The sequence below is a fragment of the Pocillopora verrucosa genome, chromosome 8, assembly GCF_036669915.1.
Source record: "Pocillopora verrucosa isolate sample1 chromosome 8, ASM3666991v2, whole genome shotgun sequence".
Classification (NCBI taxonomy): Eukaryota; Metazoa; Cnidaria; class Anthozoa; order Scleractinia; family Pocilloporidae; genus Pocillopora; species Pocillopora verrucosa.
In genome coordinates, this window is record NC_089319.1 from 5,472,403 (window position 1) to 5,499,532 (window position 27,130).

The window sequence follows — 27,130 nt, forward strand, 5'->3', positions numbered from 1 at the left end:
ATGGAAACGGCGCAAGATGGCTGTTTGAGTCTTGTTTTTATTTTTGGCCCTTTTGCTTTGCTAAAGAAATTCTCTTTTTGCTTGATGTTGTAGATAATGGAAACCGATCACCTTTTTCGGATGTAGACACTTTATTAGCAATTTAGCATTATGTCTTCTCAAAGGGCAGATCAGGTCACGTTATCGGACAACAAACCTGTGATAGGGCTTCGTCCGATCAAGGAAAGGAACAAGAGATCAGAAGCTTTGATTAAGGAACAGGTATGTGTAGTCTAGATTTAACCGAGTTTTTCTTTGAATAAATTGTACTTGTTAAGTCACCTTCTTATGATTTTAGAAAGCTATGAATTATTTAGATGACATTTAAAGAAGTTAATGTTTAATTTAGGAAACCGTCACAAAACCCAACACCACAAACGAATTTGGCGTGGAGATGGCCCAAAATGTCAAAATTGTGTGTGAAGTGATATCTACAGGGTTATTTCTATAAAAATCATACAAAAAAGCGTACTTATTGCCTTGTAGAATGTACTTGATTATTGATTTGTCCTACCTAGCTTCTTATTATGAGAGGAACTCAGGATGCTCTACAGAAAACCCTACAGAACCTTGGAAAAGCTGCTGCAGAGGTTAGGTCAATAATAATGTAACATTTGCTTGTGATCATATGCTCAGAGAAGACTCTCACACTTAGTTTCAGATCAAAGGGCATCAGAAAAACCCTTTAGGGTTAACAAGTGATTCAAAGTACATTTACATTTACTTACATCCGGGTGTAATGAGTTACAAATTGTATTAATTGCTATAATTCAAACTTGAAGGCTTTGTCAATTTTTGGAATCTCATTAGCCTTCTTGGATGTGTTAGAATTTTAATATTTTAATAGCAGTGTGACAAAGTTAACTGCCACTAACTTAGAGGCTGACTTCAGGTTTGCAGTCAATCCTCACAAGTGTAGGCTCAAATTAAATTTTGGAGTCTGATTAACATTGGGTCTTTTCTAAGTTCTTGAGCAGTTTGGTAGAGAATGTTTTCAGTTGCAGATCCAGTTTGTTTTCTTTTTTTTCTTTTTTTTTCGTGTAGTTACTTCCCCCACCCCACCCCACCCCACCCTCCTTTTTCTTTTTTCAATCAATGGGGGGGGGGGGAGGGTGGTTCAATCTTCAGACTAATAGGTCACAGTGGGAATTTGTGGATATATTAGGTACCGCTCACTTTAATTATAGTGATTTTCTTTCAGTTCTTACCTTTTGCAATCTGCTAAAATTTGCAGAATTTGTTTTCTTTTTTACATTAATATCCCAGTATGTGACTGTGTGATAATATTTTATCACTTTCTTGTGACATGTCCTAATTTTCATTACTTTCAATTTCTTTGACAGGATGATCATGAAAAAAGTAAGGAAGAATTAGAGCAACTATTTAGCAAAAGTGAAGAGCTGCTTGTAGTTATTCAGGTACTCAGCTACTATAAAGCATAATAAGCTGCCTAATTAGCTGTACCTAGCTAAATGAGTCTGTGATGCATACATTGTGGTTCAAATTTTCTTCTTGTTCAAACTCTCAAAATAGTATCATCAACTTTTATTTTTCTTTCTCTTGAATTTACCTCTGTAATCAGGATCCATTTAACTTGTTAACATCCATTTAAAAGAAAAAAATATATAATGGATTGGCTTAAAAAACCCTAACCTAAGAAAAAGTTGAACCTTAACATATGCAAATATTGTATTTGTAATTAGAATAGAATAAAATTTGTTGTTATTAGGTTAAGGAATTAATTTATTTTTTATTGCTTTGTAGGTTTTGATGAAGATTCGGAATGAGCTAGCATATGCACAACTAGACCTGGAGAGAGCTATAAAAGTGAATTCTGGGGTAAGATTCCAATGAAATTACAATGATATTTGTATGAGAATTTAGGTGCTAATCACTTTCAGTGGTCAAAGATCATAGAGACTAATGAGAACCTGAAAAATCTCCTCCCATAGTTGATTGATGTCAATATTGATTCTCCCCCTTGCAGCAATGGTCTCTCTCCGGTTTGATTAATTATTATAATATCTGATTGATTATTTTAAAATGTCTGATCATTTGTTTGTATTTTTAACACTTATGTACTTAGGTTGATGCAGCCAAAAAGAGGGTGAAATGGCTTCAAGACAGACTGGAAAAAGTACTGCTTACAGCTAAAAGCTACTGCCACTTATACAACAGGTTGTTGTTAGCAAGAAGCAAGGTACTAAGCTTTGCCAAATAGACTGATATTATTATTCTTTCAGTAATCATAATGGTTCACAAATGATGACTAGATATAAATACAGTTGATGATCTTACAGTGTTTATTTTCTATCATACACCTTCCATGAACTGTATGGGAACTGTATAAAATGTTAATGTACTTCAACTAATTAAAAGCTATTTCTTTCAAACCAGACCCCTGAGACCCCTGAATTAGGATTAAAAGATCAGATTTCTGAAAAGCTGTGGAATCAACTCACAGAGGGACAACAACAACTACTTGATAATGAAAAAGGGAGACCAGCTAGTACACTGGACACCAAACAGGCAGCACCTATTGTGAAGGAAATTGCTAAAATGCAGTTAGCAGGCTCCAAGGCACTTGGTAACCTATAGATTTTTCTGAAGATCATTTTCATTTCCTTAAAATAGATTCAAAACCTGGAAGCTAATGCTTGCGTACCTGAATATACAGTTACACTGTTACTATACCGTCATACAACTGACCCATCCCAGAAACAAATCCCTGAAACATGAAATCTTCTTTTCATAACCTTATTGTAGTTTTCTAACAAAGGTGAGACAACAGACACAAATATATTAAACCATGTTACTTTTCTAAAAGCCCCAGTTTTGAAAAGTTGGTGACAGTTATCTCACAACTCTTTGCACTTTGTCATCTTACGAAAGTCATCTTTGTCATCTTTGTCATCTTACGAAAGTTCATCACCTCTCTTTCTTGATATCTGTCTTGGATAGGGCCAACCTGTAAAGAGAGTTTTCCCTAAATACACATCTCTGGAGATCTAATGCATACAAAATCTTTTACTTTGTAGGATCAATCTCAGCGACTTCTGTTGATGAAAAGGAAAGAGATGAACATCCAGTTATACATGTAGTAACTGACACTGTTCTACAGAATGAGAAGGAAAATACTTTCAGAGAAAAGAGCTTGTCTCAAAAAAGGTAACCTTGAACTGCTATCAGTGGCTTAAGAGCCTGACTAGGTGGATGTTAATTGATAAAGTCCTTTGATATTTTGAAGTTATCATAAAATTTAAAGAGATCTTCTCAAACAGGAAACAACGGAAGAGGTCACATGGCTCCAAAGGTGGTAGTAATCAGTCATCATCTCACAACTTGATGCAGATGTTTCCTCCAACAACTCCAAAGGAGGATCAGTCTGATCAAGAATCTGATACCACTGCTGAACCACAATCAGAACCAGAGGATTTTGATGATCAACGATCTGTTTCTGTGGTTAGTTCTGTGGGCATTCATGACTTAGAGGGACATGAAGCTGTTACCAAGGACATTCCAACAGTGGAGGTTTCTGAGACAGCTGATACACCATTTGGTATGTTATGAATTAATGATCTTACTCTTTAACCCCATAGAGTGACTAAAATTAAATTTTTTCTTTCCATTTCACTGCTGAACCAAACATTACTGCTAAAGAAGCTCTTAATTTTTTAATAAATTCTCCTTGTAAGTAAAATAGCAAATGTAGAGAGAACAGAATGGAGAATGTGTATACTGGTGTAAGTCTGTAAAGGGTTAAGGTTACCTCCTCTAGGCTAAGTAGCCCATTACCCCTGGTTTGTATCCATGAAGATATCCATGGAATGATTGTAGCAAGTAAAACTAATAATAATTGTAGCTACACATCCTGGATGGAATGCAAGCTCATCACAGGTAAGAATAGGTCAGCAGGTTATCAAGTTTCCATGATAGTTGGTTAGGAGTCCTATGACTTTGCATGCTCCTGGGAGGAGAGAGACACAAGTGTCAGTTGTCTAAGAACACAACATGCAAGGGCTCAACATGCTCAAATTTCAAATTTTCATGATTGTGTACTGTCATTTGGTGGATTTACACTGTAAAGCAATGGTTAGCCCTTTACACCCTAACATTAGTACGTACTTACATACAGTATTGACCTGGAGAATTTGTTTAACAATCAAGAGCTTCTTGAGTGAGATGCGAGTCACACTTGGAGACTGAAGGGTTAAAAAGATTGGCCATTTCTTCAGTTTACTTCACCAGTGAGAATCCTTTTCCTGGTGGTTTTTGCAGTCTGTGTGTGTTTTTTTCTTTAGCTTGAATATTGAAGTCCATGTAACACTCTGAATCAGCTTTAAATCTTCTTGTTGTTGCCTTTTAGATACAGAAGGTTCACCAAAAAGCAAAACTGACAGAGCAAGGCTTGGAAACTTGAGAGCAATTTCTACAGCAGACACAAGGAACAAGGAAGGTGAAAACATGGATGATGATGATAAGGTCGCAGAGTACTGGAACTCAGATCATCACAAGTTTGAATGGTCAAATTATATGCAGAGTCTTGATTCACGTTCTTGGCATGCTCTTGGGCTGGGAGTACCTGAGAGTTTTTTGTCAAGAGGTCAGTATTTTAATTACTTAAGAATATGTAGTATAGCTCTATCTCTGATCACCTGAGGGAGGTTCTTAAAGGGGCCATTATTGATGACAGTGACTGATATCTGAATGACAAAATGTCGTCACCAGGGACAACGGATTAAATACAATTTATTTAATTATATATTTATGGTATCTATCTTTATTGAAGATGCCAACTCCATTTATTTATAAATTAACAAATTATTTGAAGGTCCTTCTATATTAAAACCATTAAGAAATACTCACATAATGATAAAAGTTTTAAAAAATGCACTGTAATAGTACATGAAGAAGGGAAAAAAAAAATTAAGAATCCAGTATCTACTGAATTAATAAGGGTGTGAGCTGAATATTTTGATATTTTTCCTGCACTGGACTTTATTGATGACTGCCTGCCTGGGTTATTGAAAAATCAGGGAATAGTCAGTCATGTCATTAAATTATTAGATAATTATTTCCTTAGTTCCACTTTTCTCTGATTTACAGAAAAGCCACATTTTGACCCAGAACTTCCTTGGAAAGAGAAACCAATGAAAGTCACCAGTGTCATTGATGTGCATGTATGTACATAGATTATAAGCATGGTATTAAAACTAATCCTTTACACTTTAACATCAAATTGAATATGCAAGTTCTCAATACTGTTCTCTATATACATTTTCTACAATACTTACAAAGAGAATTTGTCTAACACTTCAGAGCTTCTTGAGTTTGCGATCATTTCCTTTATTCTCACAACCTTAATGTTTGATTCAGGGGGGATGCTGTTGGGAGAAGTTGGATGCTTATAAAGAATAATTGGGAGTTTTTCATGAAGTGATGATGTGGTTTACAAAATTGTTCTGCTCAAGAATATTTTCTGATGAAAGGGGTGAACAAAGCAGACACTTAATATGTGACTCTCCATTTCAACTTTGCATGGAAGTTATGAATGAATAAACCCACCTGCTGAAAATGGAAATTATACTTGCAAATCATTTGTCAAACTGAAAAGACTTCACCAGACAATTTACTGGTAATTTGAAACCTGGTTTAAAGGACGTTCTTTATTATCATTTTTTTTTCCCTACAGAAAATTGCACTTGACAAGTTGCTGTTGAGACTTCACAAAATGTATGAGGCGATTGGGCAAGCCACTCAGACAACAATAGACCCCATTTTGAAAGATCAAAAAATTGAGACAGTGATGGGAAAACTTGAACGTATGTTAATTTACAAAAGTCATCAATTTGACAGTAACATGTGTGCAAAATTTACTGAGCAACTTTTGTCAGATCTAAATTAAATGCCTTTCTGCCTTTGTTCTGTACTCAGTTAAATACCAGTAATATAATAATTCTTTGGAAGGTTTTGCATTGCACAAACTTCAAATACTTTACTGAATTTTAATGAAAGCTGTGTTTCTCTTTCTAGTAGAAGTAGAGGGAGGCTCAGCTATGGAAAAACAGCAGGTAGACGATTTCATTTGTGGAAAAAAATTGCCTCTAATTAGTTGAAGATATATAATTTTTGACTTAATTAAAATGTTCAAAAAACCTAATTTTGGTATTTTCAGAAGCCTGCCTTAATTGTCTCAGAGTCAATGATAATTATAGCTGTATTCATTATTTTTATATACCACACAAGTGAATAGTGCTTTTCATGCATGCCAATTAATGGCTTAATAATGTTGGGAAGTGAGTAACCAGAGTGCTATTCACCTCAGGGCAGTTGAAGACAAAAGCGTGTCTCATAAGTTTAATTTCCAACCATTTTTTGTAGCATTAAAAGAAATAACTAATCTTTCGATTGTAAATACTAAACAGTTATTCACCTCAGTGTCAGTGAAAGTTGTGGATATTTACCTCAACTATGGTGAATTATTGTTAAGTGCAATTAATACCAGTGTGATAATAATATTATTGTTATTGTGATAATTAATAAAATTAAGAAATTCATCATCTTTCCACACATTTGAAAAATTTTATCCACAAAAGTATATTTTAGTCTGAATAGGTGCAGAATAGTTTATCTAATAAAAATACCTGAATATTTTTTTATTTCTATCAATTTCTCTCAACAGGTTGCACCACCACCAGTATCAAAACATGCAAGTCATATCAGTTTGCCGCATATTGGAAGCCCAATAGCTCGGCAGAAGAGTACATTTTCCACTGAGAAGTACCCAGTCATCATACATGAGCCTTCAGCTGTTAGAACAGCCAGACGTGTAAGTCTCTGCCTTGTCCAGCATGTGTTGAAATTGTTAACATTCATTTATCAATTCTGATGCCACTTTAAATGAGGAGAAAGAGATTATTAACCATTTAACCCCCAAGAGTGACTAGCATCTAATTTCTCCTTACAATATCACCCCCCAATCAAACGTGAAAGTCATGAGAATAAAGGAAATTAACTTCTTAGTTAAACAGTTTAATTCTCCTAGTCAGTACCTTAGGATATGATAGAGAACAGTATGGAGAATATGCATACTGATGTTAAAGGGTTAAAGAGGAGAGAAAGGAAGGAATAGGTGGTCATGTTACTCCACTGAAATATGCCAGTCAGATAACCTCTTAATGGTGTTCAGGACAACTTGGTCAGCGAAGAGACTCAAAAGACTTGATGGTGTGTAGTTAAATTCCAGAAAGCTCTCAACTAAGCGAATTGGTTTGTTGTAGTGCTTAAACTTCAGGGGCCAGTTGTATAAAGGGCAGATAACACTATCCAACAAAAAAATTGCTATGCAGTGGATGAGTGATAGCAAAACATACTGCACTATCCACTGGATAGAGATTTATTCAGTGGATAGTGTTATACAACCTTTTAATAACTGGGGCTGGAAGTGCATTGAAATAGCCTTTCAATGATTCATGTTGTGCTGTAGTTAATGTACCAGCTTGAATTGGTAAAGTCTCACAGTGCCTTCATTAATACTACTTTGATAGAATCCAAAGAAACTGTATCCCCAGCACTCCTCATCTTGGTGTGAAGATTTCGAAGGAGGTTATAGAATTCCAAGAATTTTCAAAGTGAAATCAAAACAAAAACTCCAGAGTGCAAAAGGCATTGTGCAGGTCAGTAAGTACTAAAGATTGAACAGAAGTGATTTCTCCCAAGACATGAGTAAGTGTTCTATTTTTAAAATTAGTGACTACAAGCTTAATTCTCTTTTTTCCAGTGATATTGGATGCTTAGTAGATTAATATATTATTTTAGATCTGTTACAGTGTCAAAGCAAAATTTTTGTCTAATGCATTGTGAAAATTTTGTTATTCCCTTAGCCACGTTATTTGCCAAGGAAAGAGGAAAGTCCTAAAAGTGAGCGGCAAGTTATTGAATTGTAAGTTTCAAAATATCTTTAGCTTTCTGAAAATTAAAGATAATTAAAATATGTTGAATTAAAAGCTGAACAAGCATTGGATAGAAGAGAGGGAGTGATTGATGGAAAGGTGGTTTATACTCATGGGTACCAAATATGCCAACTCTCTTGGATTATCTAAGGGTCTCCTGGATTCAGAACTTATCTCCCAATCTTCAGCACAGTTTGGTAAAAAAATGGCAACAATTGGCATTTTTTCATAAAGTACTAGCTAAAAAGGGGAAATCAAGTATATTTGGTTGGGAAAGGTTGCCTCTTTGTGCATGTTTTGCTGATTATAGAAATTTTGCATCCATTTTAGTGATAACAGGTCATGGGAAAGGCTGGGATAAAGTGGTGTTTGAGGGTGGGTGGGTGGAGGGGTTCTTGATTGAAGAAATTCTCCTCCCACCCACTCTTAGAGATCTTCAGATTTCAGTTTTCCAGTGGGTTGCATTTCAGGAAACCTAGCACATACTCTAGCTGACAAAAGATAATTTGAAGTCCTGCATTACTATATAAAAAAATTGGTACTCTACACATTTTTTCAATTCCAATATTAGAGATCTTGCCAATACATCCTTGTGGAAGCCATCTATGCTAAAGAAAATAGTTACGGCATTGAAAGGTATATTACAGTATTTTATTACTGATTATGATGTTAAGATGAAAGGTTCCTTAACCTTTAACTCACATGAGCAACCAAGATGGAATTTCTCCAAACAATATCCACATAACATCAAGCAGACAAGCGATAAGAATAAAAAAAGATATCAATTACCAAATTCTCCAAACTATAACATCATAAAAATTGTAGAGCAGACTTTCAGTAAGGAGAATTGCTCATTATATCTTGGGAATGAATGGGTTTACTGGTAAGAAATTTATCTCACAACATCTGATGATCAATCAGTTCTCTCCTCTTGCTGATACTCATCTCCTTGTGTGGATAAGTTTTTACATTCTCATGACACATTGCATTTTTGTGGAAATTGAATTGAGTGTGAAGCGAGGTTTATTGTTAATTGCATGTCCAGAAGTTAAAGAGTTAAACTGAGCATAGAGTCTTTCAGTAGGTTTTTTGCTCTCATTGGTTTGATGGCTATAATAGAGTAATTTTCAGTATTATTTTTCTGTATTTGATTCAGGAATGTTTTACATTTGCTGGAATTCACTTTTGCAATAATTAAAAATAGATTATAATTATTACCATTATCATATGATAATGACTTCTTTCACTCCCAAAATCTCATTGATACTTCTCCTTACTGTCTGCCATACAGTTAATATGCTTTTAGTTTAGAGAATAGGGTATTGTATCAACAAACAATCTCCTAACTTATATATATTTTTGTTTTATTCACATCACTAATGACTGCTTGATATTGGTTTGATATTATAAGGAAACAGTTTGTCTTGGTCACTCAGGGATTAATGGTTAAGATCTGAATTTTTTGGTCCAACAGCATTTACGCCAATGCAGAGAGAGCAGTCATTAGTTGTACAAGGTGATGGTCCCAGGTGGAACAGAATTCAGGTAATGACGAGTTATATTATTACCCAATATGTAATTTTGTTGTACAGTAAGGGTATCACTGCTACATGTACATGTAAATTGTTAAATTAATGAAAGAATCATTTCCTTATAGACTTTGTTGAGTGAAAGAGGTGTGTTGTCTTCAAATTCAACAGTAGCTGCGGAAGCTGTAAAGGTAATGCTCACTTAACAATGTACACCTTTACATGAGTGTGCATATTCTCCTTACATTTTGTTATACATTTCTAAAACTACTAACAAGGAGAATTTGCCTAACAATCAAAGTATGCTTTAGTAGGTGAATGTTTCTTTTAGTCTCAAGGCCTTCATGTTTGATTCAGGGGTGAAACTGAATGGAGATATTAAATATTATAATTTTTATTAGTTCACCATGTTTATCAAATTGGGGACAGAGTCAGACTTTTTATATTTAATTTATAAGATTTAAATGTGAACAATTACTGTGTGTACACCCTGTACCTCATAATGCAAACCAAGCACTGTAAAGTGTCCACTCTATTCATGGCTGTCCAATTCCTTAAGGACATCTTGGATCAATATCAGTATCTGAGAAACTGTCCACCTACCCCTCCCCTAACCCAACATGAACCCTAACTTGTTATCAATTGACTGTTGTTGGGTTAGGGGAGGGGTAGGTGGGCATTTGCCCAGATACTGATATTGATCCGACATCTTTAGGTTGTTTAAGATTCAAGACCCAGAAAGCCATATTCTATTTGGTGGCACACAGCCATCCAGGCCAATATAAAATAGTAACCTCCTAGAATTATTCACTGTGAGTTGCTTACTTTAACCTCTGACTATATGTTCTTTTTAAAGTTAGATTCCTCTGTAAGTAAAATGTGATTCACAATATTCTTTTCCTCTTATTTAGACTATTGGTCAGCTCAAGTGCCGCGAGAAGTGTGTTATAGATACCTTGACTGAAGTGGTATGTACTGGTTCAATAACCCTTTGGACTCCTGAGATCTGATTATTAATTCCCCCTTTAGCTGCTACACATTTCCTTATAAATTAATTAGGAGAATTTGGTCTTGGATGAAGAAAAAACTTGTACCTGATAAATTTGAGTATTCTTGTTACCTTCTAGCTTGAAAATATATATGGACAAAAAGGGAGAGGTTACAAGTTAATCACTTCTGAGAATTAAAGGTTTAATGAATGTTAGTGCTCTTGTGAGAATTTAAGTTGAACATCTCTCAGATTGTTCATTTAAGATTTAAAACTAGGGAGGGGGCAGATATGATGGTTGATTTGCAAAAAAGCATTTGCAAAGAAATGTCATAAACTGATTTAGGATTTTCCACATGTATTATGGAACTCCTCTTGAGAATCTTTTTGTTACTGTTATTTAGAGCCAATTTCTGGTTAAGATACTTAAATCTCAGACAGGGTGTGCCACTTTGGTTGTTTATAGTTTCACAAAAAGATCTGACAAGGCAAAATAAAAAAATGTGCCACTCAAACTGTATGTATTAATATTCTATTGCTCTTTTTCAGATAAAACGACAAAAAGACCCAAAAGTCTGCTATGAAGCAAGCAAGGCATTAATCTTATTAGGTGAATTCTTCATTTTTAGTTTTGGATCAACTGCAAATTTCTCATTTTCTTCAAGGGGATTAACATTCCGCAGCCACACCCTGAGACACAACAATATCATCAGCTGAACCACATTTAAAATCTCCTCAACTACACTTTGTCTTGATAATATTATTATTTTCTTGACTTAAAAACTAATTGTTATTAAAGACCAGGGTAGGTTGGTATGTGAACATGTTAAATGACTGTTACATGGCTCATTTCTTCTATCTTCTACCTTAGGGACATGGGATCCTTACGGTATGGCAGTTATAAGACAATACATCAAGAAAGGTTAGAAAATCTCAAAATACTCTTTGCATAACAAACATTGCACATTGAGAGGAGAACACTTTCCATGGCTTCTTGCAAAAATTTAGAGCACCATCTTTACATAATACATGAGAAAAACAGTGTGATACTTCAGCCCTCTGGGAGAAATCCAGTTACTCTGGCATTTCTTAATGTGATACTTTACAGACCTAAATATCATCATTTCACAAGTGTTGATCAAATGTTGATGAAGGAACTTTTCCTTCACTTTGTTTACTTTATGGACTATATAGGTTACTTTCAGTTTTCTGAATATTTTTGAGTTGAATTGAACCAATTTTAGCAATATCTCCTGAAATTCTCTCTCTTCTTTCCAGGCAATAAGGATGTTGTGTTGGAATTATTATCAACAATGACTAAAGCTAGAGATATAGCTTTTGTGGACAAGGTAACTACAATACTCTTACTTCTAACTTTTAGTTTGAGTTGATGCACTCCCCCCCCCCCCCCCCCGCTCTCTCTTCAGAGATATAAAAAGCAATGTTAAAGAGCGAAAACTGGGTGTCACAATGCTCACAACAGCCAATCAAAGGAAAGGAAATACCACAAACTGTCTGGAAAACCTAAAAAAAAATGATGGGGGTAACTAAACTAGCATCCCATTCAGAGGAAGGGGGGGGCAGTGCTCTTTTTTGGGGGGGGTGGGGGGGCACCAAAAATTATGCCTTAAATCCTCGGCACACTATGAAGCAAGGGTGATTTAATAAAAGTAATCAACTTCTATTTCAGACCACCAAAGAGTTTAAGCAGATGGTCAGTTTACTAATACACACTGTAAAGACCCAGTCTCCCGAGCTAGCATTTCATGCAGCAGTGAGTCTTGGTCGATTGTGTGTGGTTGAACCAGTCTCAAAGATGTACCTCATCACCAGGCTTCCTGGGTTGTCTCCACGTGACAAGGGAGAGGTAAGAGTTTGACCTTTAAACTATTTATGCATTAAATCAAACTACTGAATAACCCATAGGAATATGTGGATTGGAATATTGAAACTATGAAACTCTCGAATGTAATTTGTTTTTTCCATAGGCATTGTACGTTTTGATTAAACAAATGAATTGTAAGGAAAAACTGGTTTTGGATGCGTTATTAGAACAGCTGAGTACGGCTCACAACTGGAAGGTGAGTTTGTCTCTATATTTTCCATCCAACCCTATCGAGTTTATTAAAAGAATCGCTAAGGTTGTTCAATTCACGTACACGGACTAAGTCTGCGAATTTTTATAACTCTAGAGATGTGTTTTCTTTGCGTGCCAACCTTAAGTGGTGAACCGTAAGTAAAACATGTCATCAGCTTGATTTAAGGCGGGAGAAACTAGGTCCCAGACCACTCACTTTAAGCGTAGGAAAACGTGACACGCGCCTGTAAATATTGCAAAGAGCGTGAAAGTGCGTGTAGTAGCATTAACAAAAGGACACTTGTTGACAAGATGACTGTCAGTTTTAATAGAGCATGTTGCCTGAACTTCACATTCTTAGGCAGCTTAAGAACCAAAACCTCAAGATATTCGGTAGGACAAACTGTCTGAATAAAAGTTGATACCGACTTTGTTTTCTCCCTTTGTTTGACAGCTAAGAATGGAGGCAGCTGATTTACTCATTTTTGTTGGTACGTGGAGATTTTGTTTCTTAATTTGTTTTCTTAAATAATCATTCAATCTTGTTCAAGTTCAATCATTTTTAAGCTACAGAGGGTAGTTTGGACGTTGACTTAGTGGTTAAGCGTTACGTTTACGGAAAAACTGAAAATATTTGAGTTTCTCAGCGTCTATTGTTTGCTCAATTAGATACTATAGTTTGCTTAGCTGCGAACAAGACACTCGCACAAGATGTTTCAAGGATCATAGGAATGGCTAGGAATTGGAATGAGAACGGAAGTCCGTTTTTGTTTTTGCTTGGTTGCTGTAATCTTAACTCCTAAACTTCCTAGTAGCGAATTTTCAACCGCTGTTGAAGTTTGCCTTTCAGTTTAATTTTTATTTGGGAAATTTCAGGACCAAGAGACGTCTTTAAAGTGAAAAGTTCGGATGAAGTGTTTGATACACTGGAAGAGCTTCTTTGGGATCACGCTAACAAGGTATACGAAGTTATGAACTAAATAAATTAACAAATGTTTACTGCGGGAAGCATCGTTAAATAATATTGCGTATGAAAGCCTTTATAAAAACGTATTAGGGGGTTTAAACACGAGATTTTAATAAGAGATATTTAAAATTTTTCTGCCCCCTAGTCAAAATTGTTTAGTTTTGTTTCTTGGTGTTCCGCTTTGTAGGAATTGAGAAGTAAAGTGTCCGAAGCATTGAGCTCGCTTGGCTTGCGACAAAGAGCATGTCAACTGGTGCTAAGGTACATTTTAAATCTTGGAATTTTAAAATCTCTCGGACCTTTTCTCCGTCACATAGTAAAATTAGCTTAGTTATGTCCAGCTCTCTGTCCGTAGAGACAAACGAATAAGGGTGCCAGAGAAAATCGCCGGGGTCTAAGACAGGAGTAGCCCTATTTCTTTCCTCTTCTGCTCTGACGAAGGGATAACGCTCGAAACGTCAGCCTTTCAGCTCTTTACAGTGGTCAATTTACGTTTTCAACTCAGTTGTTAGCACTAAATTACCTGCTATACTCTCCCAACGACGCAGCACCACAGTTTCTTTAGAAACTTACCCCCTTTGATCAGAGAACTAACTCGTTCACAGTGGTCTCATTTCTAGTGGGGAAGTGTAGTACTACCACGACGAAGTTGAGAATGGAAGGGAAAATGTGAAAACGATGAAGAGGAGCTTCATCTGAATCCATATTTTTCTTGTATCTATTTTGTTTGTTCCAGTGTAAATTTTTTTTTTTTTTGGGGGGGGGGAGGCTGGGGTTGCTTCTGAATGGCCACCTTTATTATTGTTTATGATTTTTGTGACTGGCCATTTTGAGTGTTTCAATCTTGCATGGCTGTTAAATACCCAACTAAAATCCGTCACGAACTCTTTGCTTAACCCTTACTTTGGTTTCGCATTTGAACCAGACGACTAGAAGACCCAGCAGAAGAAGTTCGCGGGCGTGCAGTCATTTCCTTGGTATGCAAATTAATAATTTTTTCAAATAATATATCTGTTTTGATTATCTTAATTTATTCATTTATTTCGGATTTGTTTCGTTTTTTTTTGTTTTTTTAACTTTTGTTTTTTATTGTTATTGTCATTGACGGTATCATTATTGTTTTTGGTTTCCTTGCCTTTTCATGATCATTATCTATTTTTTTGTCGTTACCGTTATCCATTTTTTTTCTTGCAATAAACCCTTTAACCTTTAAGAGTGATTAGCATCTAATTTCTCCTTTCAGCATCAGCCTGAATTAAACATTTAATTAATAAGAGTAAAGAAAATGTTCATCAACTTAATGCGCTCGTGATTGTTAAACAAAATCTCCTTATCAGAACCATAGGAAATTTATAGAAGGCAGTATAGAGGATATCTGTCCTAATGTTTATGTTTAAAGGGTGTAGCTTTCGTTATGAATTACAGGGTTTCCCATTCAAAGCTGAAGTCTGATCTGTCGTTGTTTCGTCACAGAGAGACGACAATTTTTAGACTCAGATTCTGGCAACGGAACGCACGAATTGATACTTGATGTTTTTTCATCCACAGGCGACTCTAGAGATGAAAGGAGTGAAAGAAATGAAGGCGCTGTTAGACATCTTAGAACTGGACTCTAGTGGTTATGTCAGAATACAGGTGACGTTAAGTACTCTGTGTTTTTTGTATCATAGAGTCTTCCCGAAATATGCTTCAAATCTTTGCGATATGCATGCACTGTCAGGAAAACAAGATACTGTCACGGAATTTGGCCTCTGTTTTTTACCAAGTTATTATGCAAAAATGAGCGAAAATCACCAATGTGTTGGCTATCATAATAATAAGTTGAAGATTTGATCTCCAGTTGAAAAACTGTTCTCTGTTCCTCAGGTTGTGAGAGCCTTCGGTCTTATGGAGTGGAGCGATCCAAGAATCCTTCGAAGTCTAAAAGAGCGGGAGAAAGGCGAAGGGGCATTAGCAAAGTAAGGATGTTAAAGGAGATAGAATGTATTCACATTTTTTTTCTGAAAAATGAGAAAAAGGGAGAAAAAATTTAACTTCAATCAGTTAATTTTCCATCATAGAATATCAGATTTCGATTGAAAAGCTTTTTATTGGACGTCATCAATAAGTGTCCTCTGTTTTTCTTTCAGAGAAGCAAGAAAAACACTGGCTTATTTAACAAGGTAAGTACTTGTGGTTGCTTAGTCGAAAAGCTAGCACTGTGTTGAGAGCTACTGTCTTCCTGGTGTCTGTGAACTTGGCCGGTAGGATAAAACAATTTAGACAAAAAAAATTATACGCACAAGAAGACCTACATTTATATCAATAACCTCCCTTTCAAATCTGATAGCATTGCTTCCCTCCTTGTCACGCAACGCTTAACTTCGTCCAGCGCTGCTAGAAATTGAACTACTGCCCCCCGCCCTCCCATTCCCTGACCCAACAACAGCCTGCTCAAAACAAGTTAAAAATAATGTTGTGTTAGGGGAGGGGTAGGTGCGCAGTTGCTCAGATACTAACATTAACCTTTTCTAACGTGGTTGTTTTCAGATCCCCTGGAAAGACATCCATGGTTGAATGATTCAGACCCAAGCCCTTTTGCAGAATTTATCAACGAAGATCGACTAGATCACGCAGAACCGGTCTAGGCATGTTATGAAATTTTACAAGCACAAGCTCAATTATTGTAATTTTAATTTTTTACCGGTAGACTGGTACAGTGCTTGAAATGACATTTCTTAAGAGTTGTCTAAAGTTTTATTTTGTACAGCAATAAATTAATATATTATTTTGTTAAAGTTTATCGTAGTTTGTGACCGGTAATTTTCGTTACATGTATTTCCCTGTCCTTACTACCTCCAAGAATCGTAAACAAAACTGTCCTTCCTTATGTTCGCCAGTCTCCTTCGCAGCCGCGACGGAGATAGCGTGATGCGTGACAAGACCAAAGAACAGCCGTGAAGAATACTAGGTTTTCCCGAGTGATCTCGTCTTACCTTTGAAGGAAAGTCTTATAACCTCTCAAAACTTACACTTGGTCCAACGATGGTGCTCAGAAATAATTATTACACGCAATAATTATTTTCGTTGACGTCTTACATGCGAGTATTTCTGCCTACTCGCATAGGTTTTGTGAAGACAACAGTTCATATCTAATTTGTCATATCTTAACCAGATTATTCTGGGCTGCTTTGTTTCGAGATATTTACCGAACAAACAACCCTATTTTTTGTTTTCGTTCGAGTCCGTACGAAAAGCTTCAGAAATTTATTTTCCGATCTAACATCCTCGCGACAATTTGTATGGACTCCAAAATAAATGTAACCCTTTTCTCCCGGACATCAGTTTATGTATTCTGCATACCGTTCTTCAAACATCTCTTGTGGTTCTGACAAGAATGTGTCAAACAATTAGGAGATTCTTACGACTTAATTGTGTGATCCAGCAGTTACACTGTAAGAAGAAATTAGATGCAAGTCACTCTAAAGGATGAGAGAGTGAACCTCTTCTTATAAAAGCTACAGGTCGCTTTGTGAAGGTTAGCGAGGGCAGACCGTTTTTCCAAAAGTTTGAAAATTTTTTCCCCCTAATAATTGCCTTGTGTCCGGGTGCTAGGGTTATCAAAAAGAACCAAACCACCGCGAAAGGAAAACAAATTCGTTCTAACTATTCATATTTTACTTGAGATAATTTTATTAGAAACATTTTTAGAAAAGCTATCACAACTTGTACATTTAATAGAAAAAAAAGGAAGAAATGTCTTCTAAGAAATATTATTGCAATTCTTTGGGTCAGCCCAAAGTCGGTTCATTTTTAATGTCATCCAGACATTACGACATGTGCTACTGTTTAGAAGCACTTGCGATGAACAATTGAAGGACCAGATTCATCATATTCTTGCTTGGAAATCCACATCTGTTGGAAGGTGGACAGTGACGCCAAGATCGATCCTCCGATCCACACAGAGTATTTACGCTCAGGAGGAGCAATAATCTTGATCTTCATTGTGGGTGGAGCCAGAGCAGTGATTTCCTTCTGCATTCTGTCAGCGATTCCTGGGAACATGGTGGAGCCACCAGACAACACTGTGTTGGCGTACAAGTCTTTACGGATATCCACATCACACTTCATGATGGAATTGTATGTGGTCTCGTGAATTCCAGCGGATTCCATTCCAAGGAAAGAGGGTTGGAACATGGCCTCTGGTGCACGGAATCGTTCGTTGCCAATGGTGATAACCTGGCCATCAGGAAGCTCGTAGCTCTTCTCCAAGCTGGAGCTGGAGGCAGCAGTCTGCATTTCTTGTTCGAAATCCAGAGCAACATAACAGAGCTTCTCTTTGATGTCACGCACAATCTCGCGCTCAGCTGTGGTGGTGAATGAATAACCACGCTCAGTCAGAATCTTCATCAGGTAATCGGTCAAGTCCCTGCCGGCCAAATCAAGACGAAGGATGGCATGGGGAAGAGCGTAGCCTTCGTAGATGGGAACTGTGTGACTGACACCATCTCCGCTGTCAAAGACGATACCGGTTGTTCGACCAGAGGCGTAGAGAGACAACACGGCCTGGATAGCTACATACATAGCTGGGGAGTTGAACGTCTCGAACATAATCTAAAGGAAAAAGGGAGAATTCTGGTTGGTTGGGAATGAAAATATGTTAGCAGACCGATATAATTATGCATTCAAGCTATCAGTAACGAGCGGATAAACTCATTTACCGATCGACTCACGCATTATAAACAAGGCTTTTACAGTAATTTTGTGAATATTAACGAGCAAAAAAAAAACTGTATACTTAATTGATAGAAGTAATCATTAGAAATCAATGCTATTTTTCATGTCTTTGAATATTGTGAACCTTGCCGTAAGTCAGAGATTCATCTTAATGCTACAGTCATAAAATATCGAAGCCGAAAAGCGGGAATTCATCGTTATATAATCTACTGAATATTTTGCGTTAGTGGAGCAAAAATACCGCTGCGCTTCATCGAGTTTAAAGTCCGTAATCTCACTAATCTGACCAATAGGGTACCGCTGTGACCATATGTGGAAATATAACAACTTCTCAACATCAGCGGTGACTAAATTAACATCTAGGGATGAGTCAACCATTGTTTGCTTTATATTATAAAAATAACACGCAAATTTTATTCTTGTTTATCTAGAATCTCTTATGTCGAAAGGAATTACCCAAATTTTTTTACACTGGTTGCAAAATTTATTATTTTCGTAAACCTCGCCCAGTTTCGTTTCAAGTTCACTTCTTAAACCTGAATTTCCGTTTCGAGTTTGTGAAAAAGGTATTACAATAGATCTAATCCGAGATTAATTTACGTGTCGCCGACGTTTTCATGAAAATGGTTCAATTATATGATCGCTTCTGCTGGCATACAGAGGGCTTAGTATAATAGTAAACTTTTCGCGTCACTGCGGTTGAACAACAGGGGCGTCGTAGAAACTTGAAATTTCTAGGCAAGCGAAACAGGGTGCGCCGGCTGGAAGATACAAGCGCGGTTAAAGAGCAATAAATTTAACGTCTCTCGTAAATGTTACCTGTGTCATCTTTTCTCTGTTGGCTTTTGGGTTGAGAGGAGCTTCTGTCAGCAGAACTGGGTGTTCCTCGGGCGCTACACGAAGCTCGTTGTAAAAGGTGTGATGCCAGATCTGAAATTGTAAGGAAATGTTGTTCAGCGATTGCTACGAACTAGAACTAGAAGTTGGAATAGAAACCAGATTAAATTTAGCTTACCTTTTCCATGTCATCCCAATTGGTTACGATGCCGTGTTCGATGGGATATTTCAGAGTCAGAATACCTCGCTTACTCTGAGCTTCATCGCCGACATACGAATCTTTCTGACCCATACCAACCATCACACCCTGATGTCTTGGGCGACCGACGATGGAAGGAAACACTGCACGTGGAGCATCATCTCCTGCAAAACCGGCCTTACACATACCGGAGCCATTGTCCACAACCAAAGCAGCAACATCTTCGTCAGCCATTTTATGAAAGTACTAAAATTTACCAAGCAACCTTCGGTATACTCACAGTTCAGTCGATCGATACAACCGTCGAATGATGGGTGTATGCTTTGGCGCGGTTAATATATGCAAGGATATCCGTTCCGTCCAACGATTGGATGAAGTAATGAAGCTCATTTCAAACGTGACGTAAGTTCGTGACATCAAGCGGAAATCGAGAGGGTACTGGAAATTTCACCGCAAGACAAAACTACAGAAGCCCAAGCGGTAATATTGGACTCGTTTCAATTCTAATGGCCATTGAATTAAAGAACTTTTAATTCAATTCTAGATTTTTCAAACGATCTGGTAATTTGTTGGAGCGACCGATATGGAAACCGCCGGAAGCAAATGAGTCTCTATTACCAAATATAGACATGTTTTAGCGCAGCTTTGCTCCTACAGGTGGTCTGCGGTTATAGGTTATCGTGAATTTTGAATTCGAAAAATGATAATCCTTCCTTTGTTTTCAGAGTGGAAAATCAAATTGCGCAAACTGTCGTAGACTGTCTAGTATTACTGTCTGTCTATGAATTTCTCGTGCTTTGATATTTACGTATTTCTAAATTCATTTACACCCAAGACGCACTACTAAATTCTTATATTCCATAAAATACGGATTTTAAAGTTCAATTTTTTATTTTCATCGAAGGTAAAAAATTTCGCAAGATATGTTGTCATTCCATCACTCTGGAGCGATAAGTACTTAAAAAAACTGGATATAATGATTACGTAAATGGGCAGTTAAAAAGTAACAAATACATTTAAGGAAGAATTTTGTTTCAAACTACTTTCTTAAGAATGTAACGCCATCTCCAACCGATGTGTAGAGGTCATTAAGAGAGTAAATGTGAATTCGCGGGATTTTTTTTTAATTGCAAATTATTAATTCTAATTAAACATGTAAAAAAACATCATACTTGTCGGCTATCAAAATTTAAAAGCCATTTGAGGTGAAAATTTCTTTATTTGACACTCCGCCTGCAGATCAACCATTTGCCAGACGATACAGGCTTTATGCAAAAAGCCAGACAAATTATATTTTTTCCACTCCCTGCCGCCAGGCATTCCGTCCTTCCCCTGGGAATCAATTTATTATGCAGGAGACTGGAACTTAAAACAAAAAATAATGTCTGGTCTTATTGGGTTCTGAGCTTTAGCCTTTGACCCTTTATACCCTAACATCAGTAGACATATTCTCCATTCTGTTCTCAATAGATTTCCTTAGGTGCTGACAAGGAGAATTTGTTTAACAAGCTAGAGCTTCTTGTTACCTTTATGTGTGATTTGGGGGTGATATTGTCAGGAGAAATCAAGTGCTAATCACTCTAAGGAGTTTAAGGGTTAATTCTTTGCACACGAAATTATCCTGCAGAAATTGAACTCTATAGTATTTACAAAATATTTGTCACAAGGCATTGGATTAGATGCAAGGAACCAAGGGCAAGTGGTTTTTATCGATGAAAATCGGATTACTGTTTCATTTAGGGAAGGAGCGATACGGCCGTTATTTCAATATTTATATTGTTTCACAGATATTTCCTCGTCTTTATTAGGAAATAAACAACACGAACATATCTACAAAAATAGAATACGGGTCAGGGAAACAACATAGAATTCAAGAGTTGTATTTCCGCAATAACAATATTCCTTAATCTGTCTGTCTTATATGTCTTGTCCTTTCTTTAAAAATTGACTTTTTATTTAGAAGCATTTTCGGTGAACAATGGAGGGACCAGATTCATCATATTCTTGTTTAGAAATCCACATCTGTTGGAAGGTAGACAGTGACGCCAAGATCGATCCTCCGATCCACACAGAGTATTTACGCTCAGGAGGAGCAATAATCTTGATCTTCATTGTGGGTGGAGCCAGAGCAGTGATTTCCTTCTGCATTCTGTCAGCGATTCCTGGGAACATGGTGGAGCCACCAGACAACACTGTGTTGGCGTATAAGTCCTTACGGATATCCACATCACACTTCATGATGGAATTGTATGTGGTCTCATGGATGCCAGCGGATTCCATTCCAAGGAAAGAGGGTTGGAACATGGCCTCCGGAGCACGGAATCGTTCGTTGCCAATGGTGATAACCTGGCCATCAGGAAGCTCGTAGCTCTTCTCCAAGCTGGAGCTGGAGGCAGCAGTCTGCATTTCTTGTTCGAAATCCAGAGCAACATAACAGAGCTTCTCTTTGATGTCACGCACAATCTCGCGCTCAGCTGTGGTGGTGAATGAATAACCACGCTCAGTCAGAATCTTCATCAGGTAATCGGTCAAGTCCCTGCCGGCCAAATCAAGACGAAGGATGGCATGGGGAAGAGCGTAGCCTTCGTAGATGGGAACTGTGTGACTAACACCATCTCCGCTGTCAAAGACGATACCGGTTGTTCGACCAGAAGCGTAGAGAGACAACACGGCCTGGATAGCTACATACATAGCTGGGGAGTTGAATGTCTCGAACATAATCTGATGGCGAGGAGAAAAACATTTCAGAAAAAATACAACAAAACGGAGCACCCTCTATTCACGCGTCGGACATATTTTAAATCTCCGGTCAAATTTTTAATTATGAACACGCAGTGTGAGCTAAGAGGAATTTAAGGCCGTCATGCCTCATGAAAAAACTAAATTTGCATTTTAAATGCTTCGATTTTGCAAGTTACTTCAGATCCTTTTATTTAGGAATTATTGTTAAACACAATTTAAATTCAAGGCGAAAACGGTCTTCAATCAGCTAGTGTCAATTATTTACAATTCAAACAAAAGGTGCAACCGAACGTGCATTTTAATCAGTCACCCTTATTACAGCTTGTATAACAAATTCTGACCAATTGGCGTTTTTCTTTACCATATATGGCCACAAAACTAACCCAGATGATCAGGTAGTACCTCGAAAGATTTTTCTTCGGTGAGAAAAAATTAAAACCTCCCTCAAAAAGATTTAGTTTTTTCTTACCCAAATGTAGGGATATTTTGTGAAAAAAAAATACGATAGAAATATTGCGTGCACTCAACTTGATATCTCTATAGCATATCGTAAAGTACTTTTTGATTCAAACAAACAAAGTACGGTATATGCAAATTTTCCGTAAAGTAACCGAAAGCACAAGTTTTATCAGGTCCATGTCAGTTGCAACTTTCACTTTACCTTATGTGAATCGTAAATATACTTTGAGAGTAGGATTTAGCGCATATTGCTAAACGAATCAAACAAACGTTAAAAAATTTACTTTACAATATTGCTGTGTATTATGAGAATATCTCTGTCGAGGCGAATATGGTTGCAACCATCCGTAAACAATATAATTAAATTGATTCTAGTGCAAAGTTGAGGGTCAGAAAACACAATTCTGGCAGATCAGTAAGGAATAACGCGATCTAGGAGATTTGTTGTCCACGCCCAAATGCACTCTATCACCATTAGGGTCATCCGAATACTCTTTCTTCGTATTTAAAATTGATCAAAGCGGAAAACCTTACCTGTGTCATCTTTTCTCTGTTAGCTTTTGGGTTGAGAGGAGCTTCTGTCAGTAGAACTGGGTGTCCTCGGGCGCTACACGAAGCTCGTTGTAGAAGGTGTGATGCCAGATCTGATATTATAAGGAAATCTTGTTAGGCGATTATTGTGAACTGCGAATGAAAGGTTAAAACTTAAGCTTACCTTTTCCATGTCATCCCAATTGGTTACGATGCCGTGTTCGATGGGATATTTCAGAGTCAGAATACCTCGCTTGCTCTGAGCTTCATCGCCGACATACGAGTCTTTCTGACCCATACCAACCATCACACCCTGATGTCTTGGGCGACCGACGATTGAAGGAAACACTGCACGAGGAGCATCGTCCCCTGCAAAACCGGCCTTGCACATACCAGAGCCATTATCGATAACTAGAGCAGCAACGTCTTCGTCAGCCATTTCGGATAGTTTCGACGATTTGGACACAAATCTTTGCTTAGAATTTTACTTTTTCAAATCGCTTTCAGAGTGATCTTTTATACACCTCGTTCCACGCTTTATGCCGGTAAATGCTTGAACATCATTGGTTGAAAATGGACACGCATAGAATGATGTAGTTCCGGGTGGTAAAACTCATGTTTATTTCAAACTGTGTAAATTTTTATGAAAACCACGCTAAAATTCGCCAAATTTGGCGCTAGGTTATTCTTGTCGATGGTAAATCGAACACATCAGACTTCAATTTATGCGCAGTAACTAAGGCTGTTTTGGCGATATCAGCTGGGACCGACAATCGTTCAAGCGGATACCAGTGACATGGCCGAACGTTTCTTTCTGTAAAATTACGGAGATCAATCAAGGGAACGTACTTCTTCGGAGTCCTTAAATGCAAATGCAACGCTTTGTTTGTATCATACACCCTCTTCGGTTTTATATGCCGGACGTGGAAAATAAACCACAGACGTGATTTCCGACACCGATTTTGCCGGTCTGAGTCTCTCAGACCGAAGTTTTATGAATGAATTTCCTTCGATTTATATTAGTTTTCTCGGAATTGCTTAGAGTAAGGCGATTCTTTAGCTTGAAAATATATGGATAGGAGTTATTACGACGCAAAATCGTTTCTCTCAGACTTGAGCGTCGCTTTAATAGAATACAGTTTGGAATATGTTTTCAATTGTTTCGTGGTGTCGACTTAGCCCCGGCAACCGAATTTGCATTTTACTGCGATTATATTGTTTCACGGAAACCTAAGAAGATTCGAGACAATTCTTACCTCTACCAGATCCATTTATTACACAATCAACATCTATATAACCTCTGAAACAGGTTTTGAAATACTTCCAATTCAATATCTTGGTGATACAAATATTTGTGGGATTCAAATGAACCACTTAGAGAGAAATAACTGAAACTTCATAAATAGAGGTTTACGCAATTCGTCTATAGCTACGGATGAAACACTGAAAGATGCATTTGAAGTAAAAAGAAGCATAGTAGTATTCTAAAAATTTCATCAAATTCATTCTGGATATTTTTTTTCTGCTGAGCTATCCATTTTTCATTCCCGAGTTGTGGACACGTAATTTGAATGTTTGTCTTAGAGTGATTTTGTGACACATCAGTTTCTTTATTTAGGAGACAAGTTCATCCACACGCCTCAATGCATTTTAATTGAACGCCGTAACGCAACAACCCATTCATAACCTTTTTAGGTAAAAAAATGCAGTTTAAAAAGGTAAACAATTTAATTCTGACAAAGCGAGTATGGTCTTGATGAAATTGCGCTATTTTTTCTGGTGCTACTCCCAAGCTGGTACAGTATGTATATGCTTAAAGACTCTTTACGAACTTGGAAAAGAAAGGTCTCGCCTTCAGAGGGTATCATCACGAACAATAGTAAATGGTCACTGCTGTTTCATTACTTGGATGGATTTAATCTGTTTCTGAATTTCCCTTTTCTAAATCTTTCTTCGTGTGGTTACATACCGCAACAGCTAGCAGGCTCGGAATCTTAGTACCGCATGTTTTCTTCTCAGGGATTAACTGTAAAAAAATAAAACTTTGCCATATTTGTAAAAGTTTAAAATTAGTTTTACAATCGATCACTATGCCGTTTCTGTTTCTGCTTTACCTCTGCAAGTAATTTTTTTTAATTCCTTGCCTCTCTTATTTCTGTCACCTGTTACGCTAAGATACACTCTGACAGGTAATATAACTGAGTCCCTTGCGCGCGATTCAGTGGTTTGAAAACTTATTAAACAAATAGCACTACTGGTGTTGTAGTACATGTATTGCCCAGAAAATATTGAAAATTTGAATTGGCTCAGGGGCTAAAAAGTATAGTAAACAGTTCACAGCTAATAGAGATCGAAGACCGCTTTTCGTCGGTCAGCGGTCAAGCTGCTGAGTGAGTAAGATGGCCGCATATAGGATCTGCTGATTTCTCGTTCAGGGAGGAGGGCAGGTTCATTTCCAAGACAACAGCTGATATGAAAAAAAGAGAATGAAAAAAAGAGACAAACGTATTTTGTGCAAATCAGTTCTGTGATCGTGTTTTTTTGAATCGCGAGAGGCTGAGGAATCAGACAACTTGGAACTTTGTTCTTTTCCTTATATGGTTAAAATAGTTGGTCGGGCTGGAACTATTTACGAAGCCTATTAATAAATCCAAAATTTACATATCCACACTGAGTTGTGTGTTTGTTGACCTAGTTTTACCTTCATTTACCCTTTCGTCATCCTTTTAGTTTGCTTTGAAAGAGGAAAACCCCACAAAACTTGGAAACGATGTATTTAACTCAATTGCAAAAACAAACTAGACAAGACCAATTATTTGATCGAGACGTTTCATTCAGGTCCAACATTTGTTATAATAATCGTTAGATGAAATTTAAGTGTAGCTACAACCCTTTGTTTATAAGTCGCTCAAAATCTCAATTCTCACTTTTTGTGTGCTTTAGATTCTATAGATAGTGTCAGGAGAAGTTAGCCTTTGAACACGCGTTGGTACATCTGTGAGTCTTCAAGTAAACCTCTGTGGGACCCCCGTTATGTGGTTAGCAGAAAGCGACGCTTGGTTTGAATATTTCAATAACAGCCAAAATTTTTTCCTTCAATGGCTTTTTTCTTCAGGGCTTAATGAACTAAATGCGATTTTTTAGTCTGGTTTCCACATTAAAAGTAACGGTCTCAGGGTGTATGAAACTTTGAAATTAATTCCTTGAATTATTCGAATGTTGTAATCTTCCGTCGATTTAAGTTAATCATTGATAGAATTTTCGATTAACGGCTCTAAAGCCATATTAGGAAAGAAGGTCCTCTTTTATTTCCATATTTGGCTTTAAATCGAACAAGGCCACAGATCCCTGGTTGCTTGGACTCAAAACAAAAATAACTTGATTTCCTCATCACACGACAAAAGATTATTAGTTTGGTGGAATTCAGCGTTAGCTCTTGACGGGTGATTGACACTCAAAAACTTTGTGATTTCTGCCGTCTCAAATGTAGCTGATATTCATGAAATAATTTAGCAGCGTAAATGATAACTGTGGGATTTGCAAATTTAGAAGTATACTAAACTCCTTACGTTGTATAATTGATTATTCAGACCGATTTAGGCAGAAAAGACAGGTGAATAAAGTCTGAAGTTGTTTGTTTTTCAATTAACCAAATTGTTTAACACTGTGTGCGCTCCGTAACCAAATATGGCCAAAAGAAGTGAGTTTTACACTTGGACTCCTTGCCAGCTCCGTTGGCGTTAATTAGAAATCATATTGTTTTCCTTTTTTTCTTTGATCCAAGTGAAGTCGAATATTTCCTACAGGAAAAAAGCTAAACAAGAGTAAGCTTGTGTTTTAATCAATTACTGCTGTGACTGAAAGTTAACGGCAACAAACTTGAGCCGGTAAAATTGCTGACCACTAACAACTCAATATAAACGATTTGTGATTTGCAAAGTCGCTAAATTCAACAAGAAGACATAGTATTGTTTAATTTTAAGGCCGAAGCGTCGTTTGTATGAAAACATAACGGGAATCCCGCAGACATTTCTAACTGGAATCACAGGTGGCCGGAATAAGCTCAATATCACACAATAAATGAGAACTTTCTA

General features: G+C 37.0%; 3 protein-coding genes and 1 pseudogene across 4 annotated transcripts in view; 2 read left to right on the forward strand and 2 right to left on the reverse strand.

Annotated features, from left to right (window-relative positions):
- LOC131796996 (cornifelin homolog) overlaps positions 1–27,130 on the forward strand; it is a 63,923-nt gene that overhangs the window by 26,265 nt on the left and 10,528 nt on the right. The gene's annotated exons all lie outside the window — the stretch shown is intronic.
- Positions 4–16,320, forward strand: LOC131796533 (uncharacterized). 2 transcript variants are annotated; one of them, XM_059114129.2, is made up of 32 exons: positions 4–261; positions 558–629; positions 1,383–1,457; positions 1,804–1,878; positions 2,126–2,239; positions 2,437–2,626; positions 3,078–3,207; positions 3,321–3,598; positions 4,406–4,642; positions 5,146–5,219; positions 5,732–5,861; positions 6,073–6,110; positions 6,722–6,868; positions 7,587–7,715; positions 7,923–7,981; positions 8,563–8,627; positions 9,466–9,536; positions 9,649–9,711; positions 10,432–10,488; positions 11,058–11,118; positions 11,380–11,430; positions 11,787–11,857; positions 12,199–12,375; positions 12,497–12,589; positions 13,040–13,076; positions 13,462–13,544; positions 13,740–13,813; positions 14,478–14,529; positions 15,101–15,187; positions 15,419–15,510; positions 15,682–15,714; positions 16,082–16,320. In XM_059114129.2, exons 1-32 carry the CDS (start codon positions 151–153, stop codon positions 16,110–16,112), a joined length of 3,057 nt encoding a protein of 1,018 aa, XP_058970112.2. In that variant the 5' UTR covers positions 4–150; the 3' UTR covers positions 16,113–16,320. The 2 variants fall into 2 exon arrangements, with proteins under 2 accessions (XP_058970112.2, XP_066027725.1); XM_066171628.1 differs by having other exon boundaries at positions 6,076–6,110.
- LOC131796541 (actin, cytoplasmic) lies at positions 17,207–19,627 on the reverse strand. Its single transcript, XM_059114140.2, has 3 exons — positions 19,284–19,627; positions 19,088–19,198; positions 17,207–18,145 (listed from the first exon to the last, which is right to left on the reverse strand). The coding sequence occupies exons 1-3, from the start codon at positions 19,536–19,538 to the stop codon at positions 17,381–17,383; spliced, it is 1,131 nt and encodes a 376-aa protein (XP_058970123.1). The 5' UTR covers positions 19,539–19,627; the 3' UTR covers positions 17,207–17,380.
- Positions 20,504–23,557, reverse strand: LOC131797071 (actin, cytoplasmic-like; annotated as a pseudogene).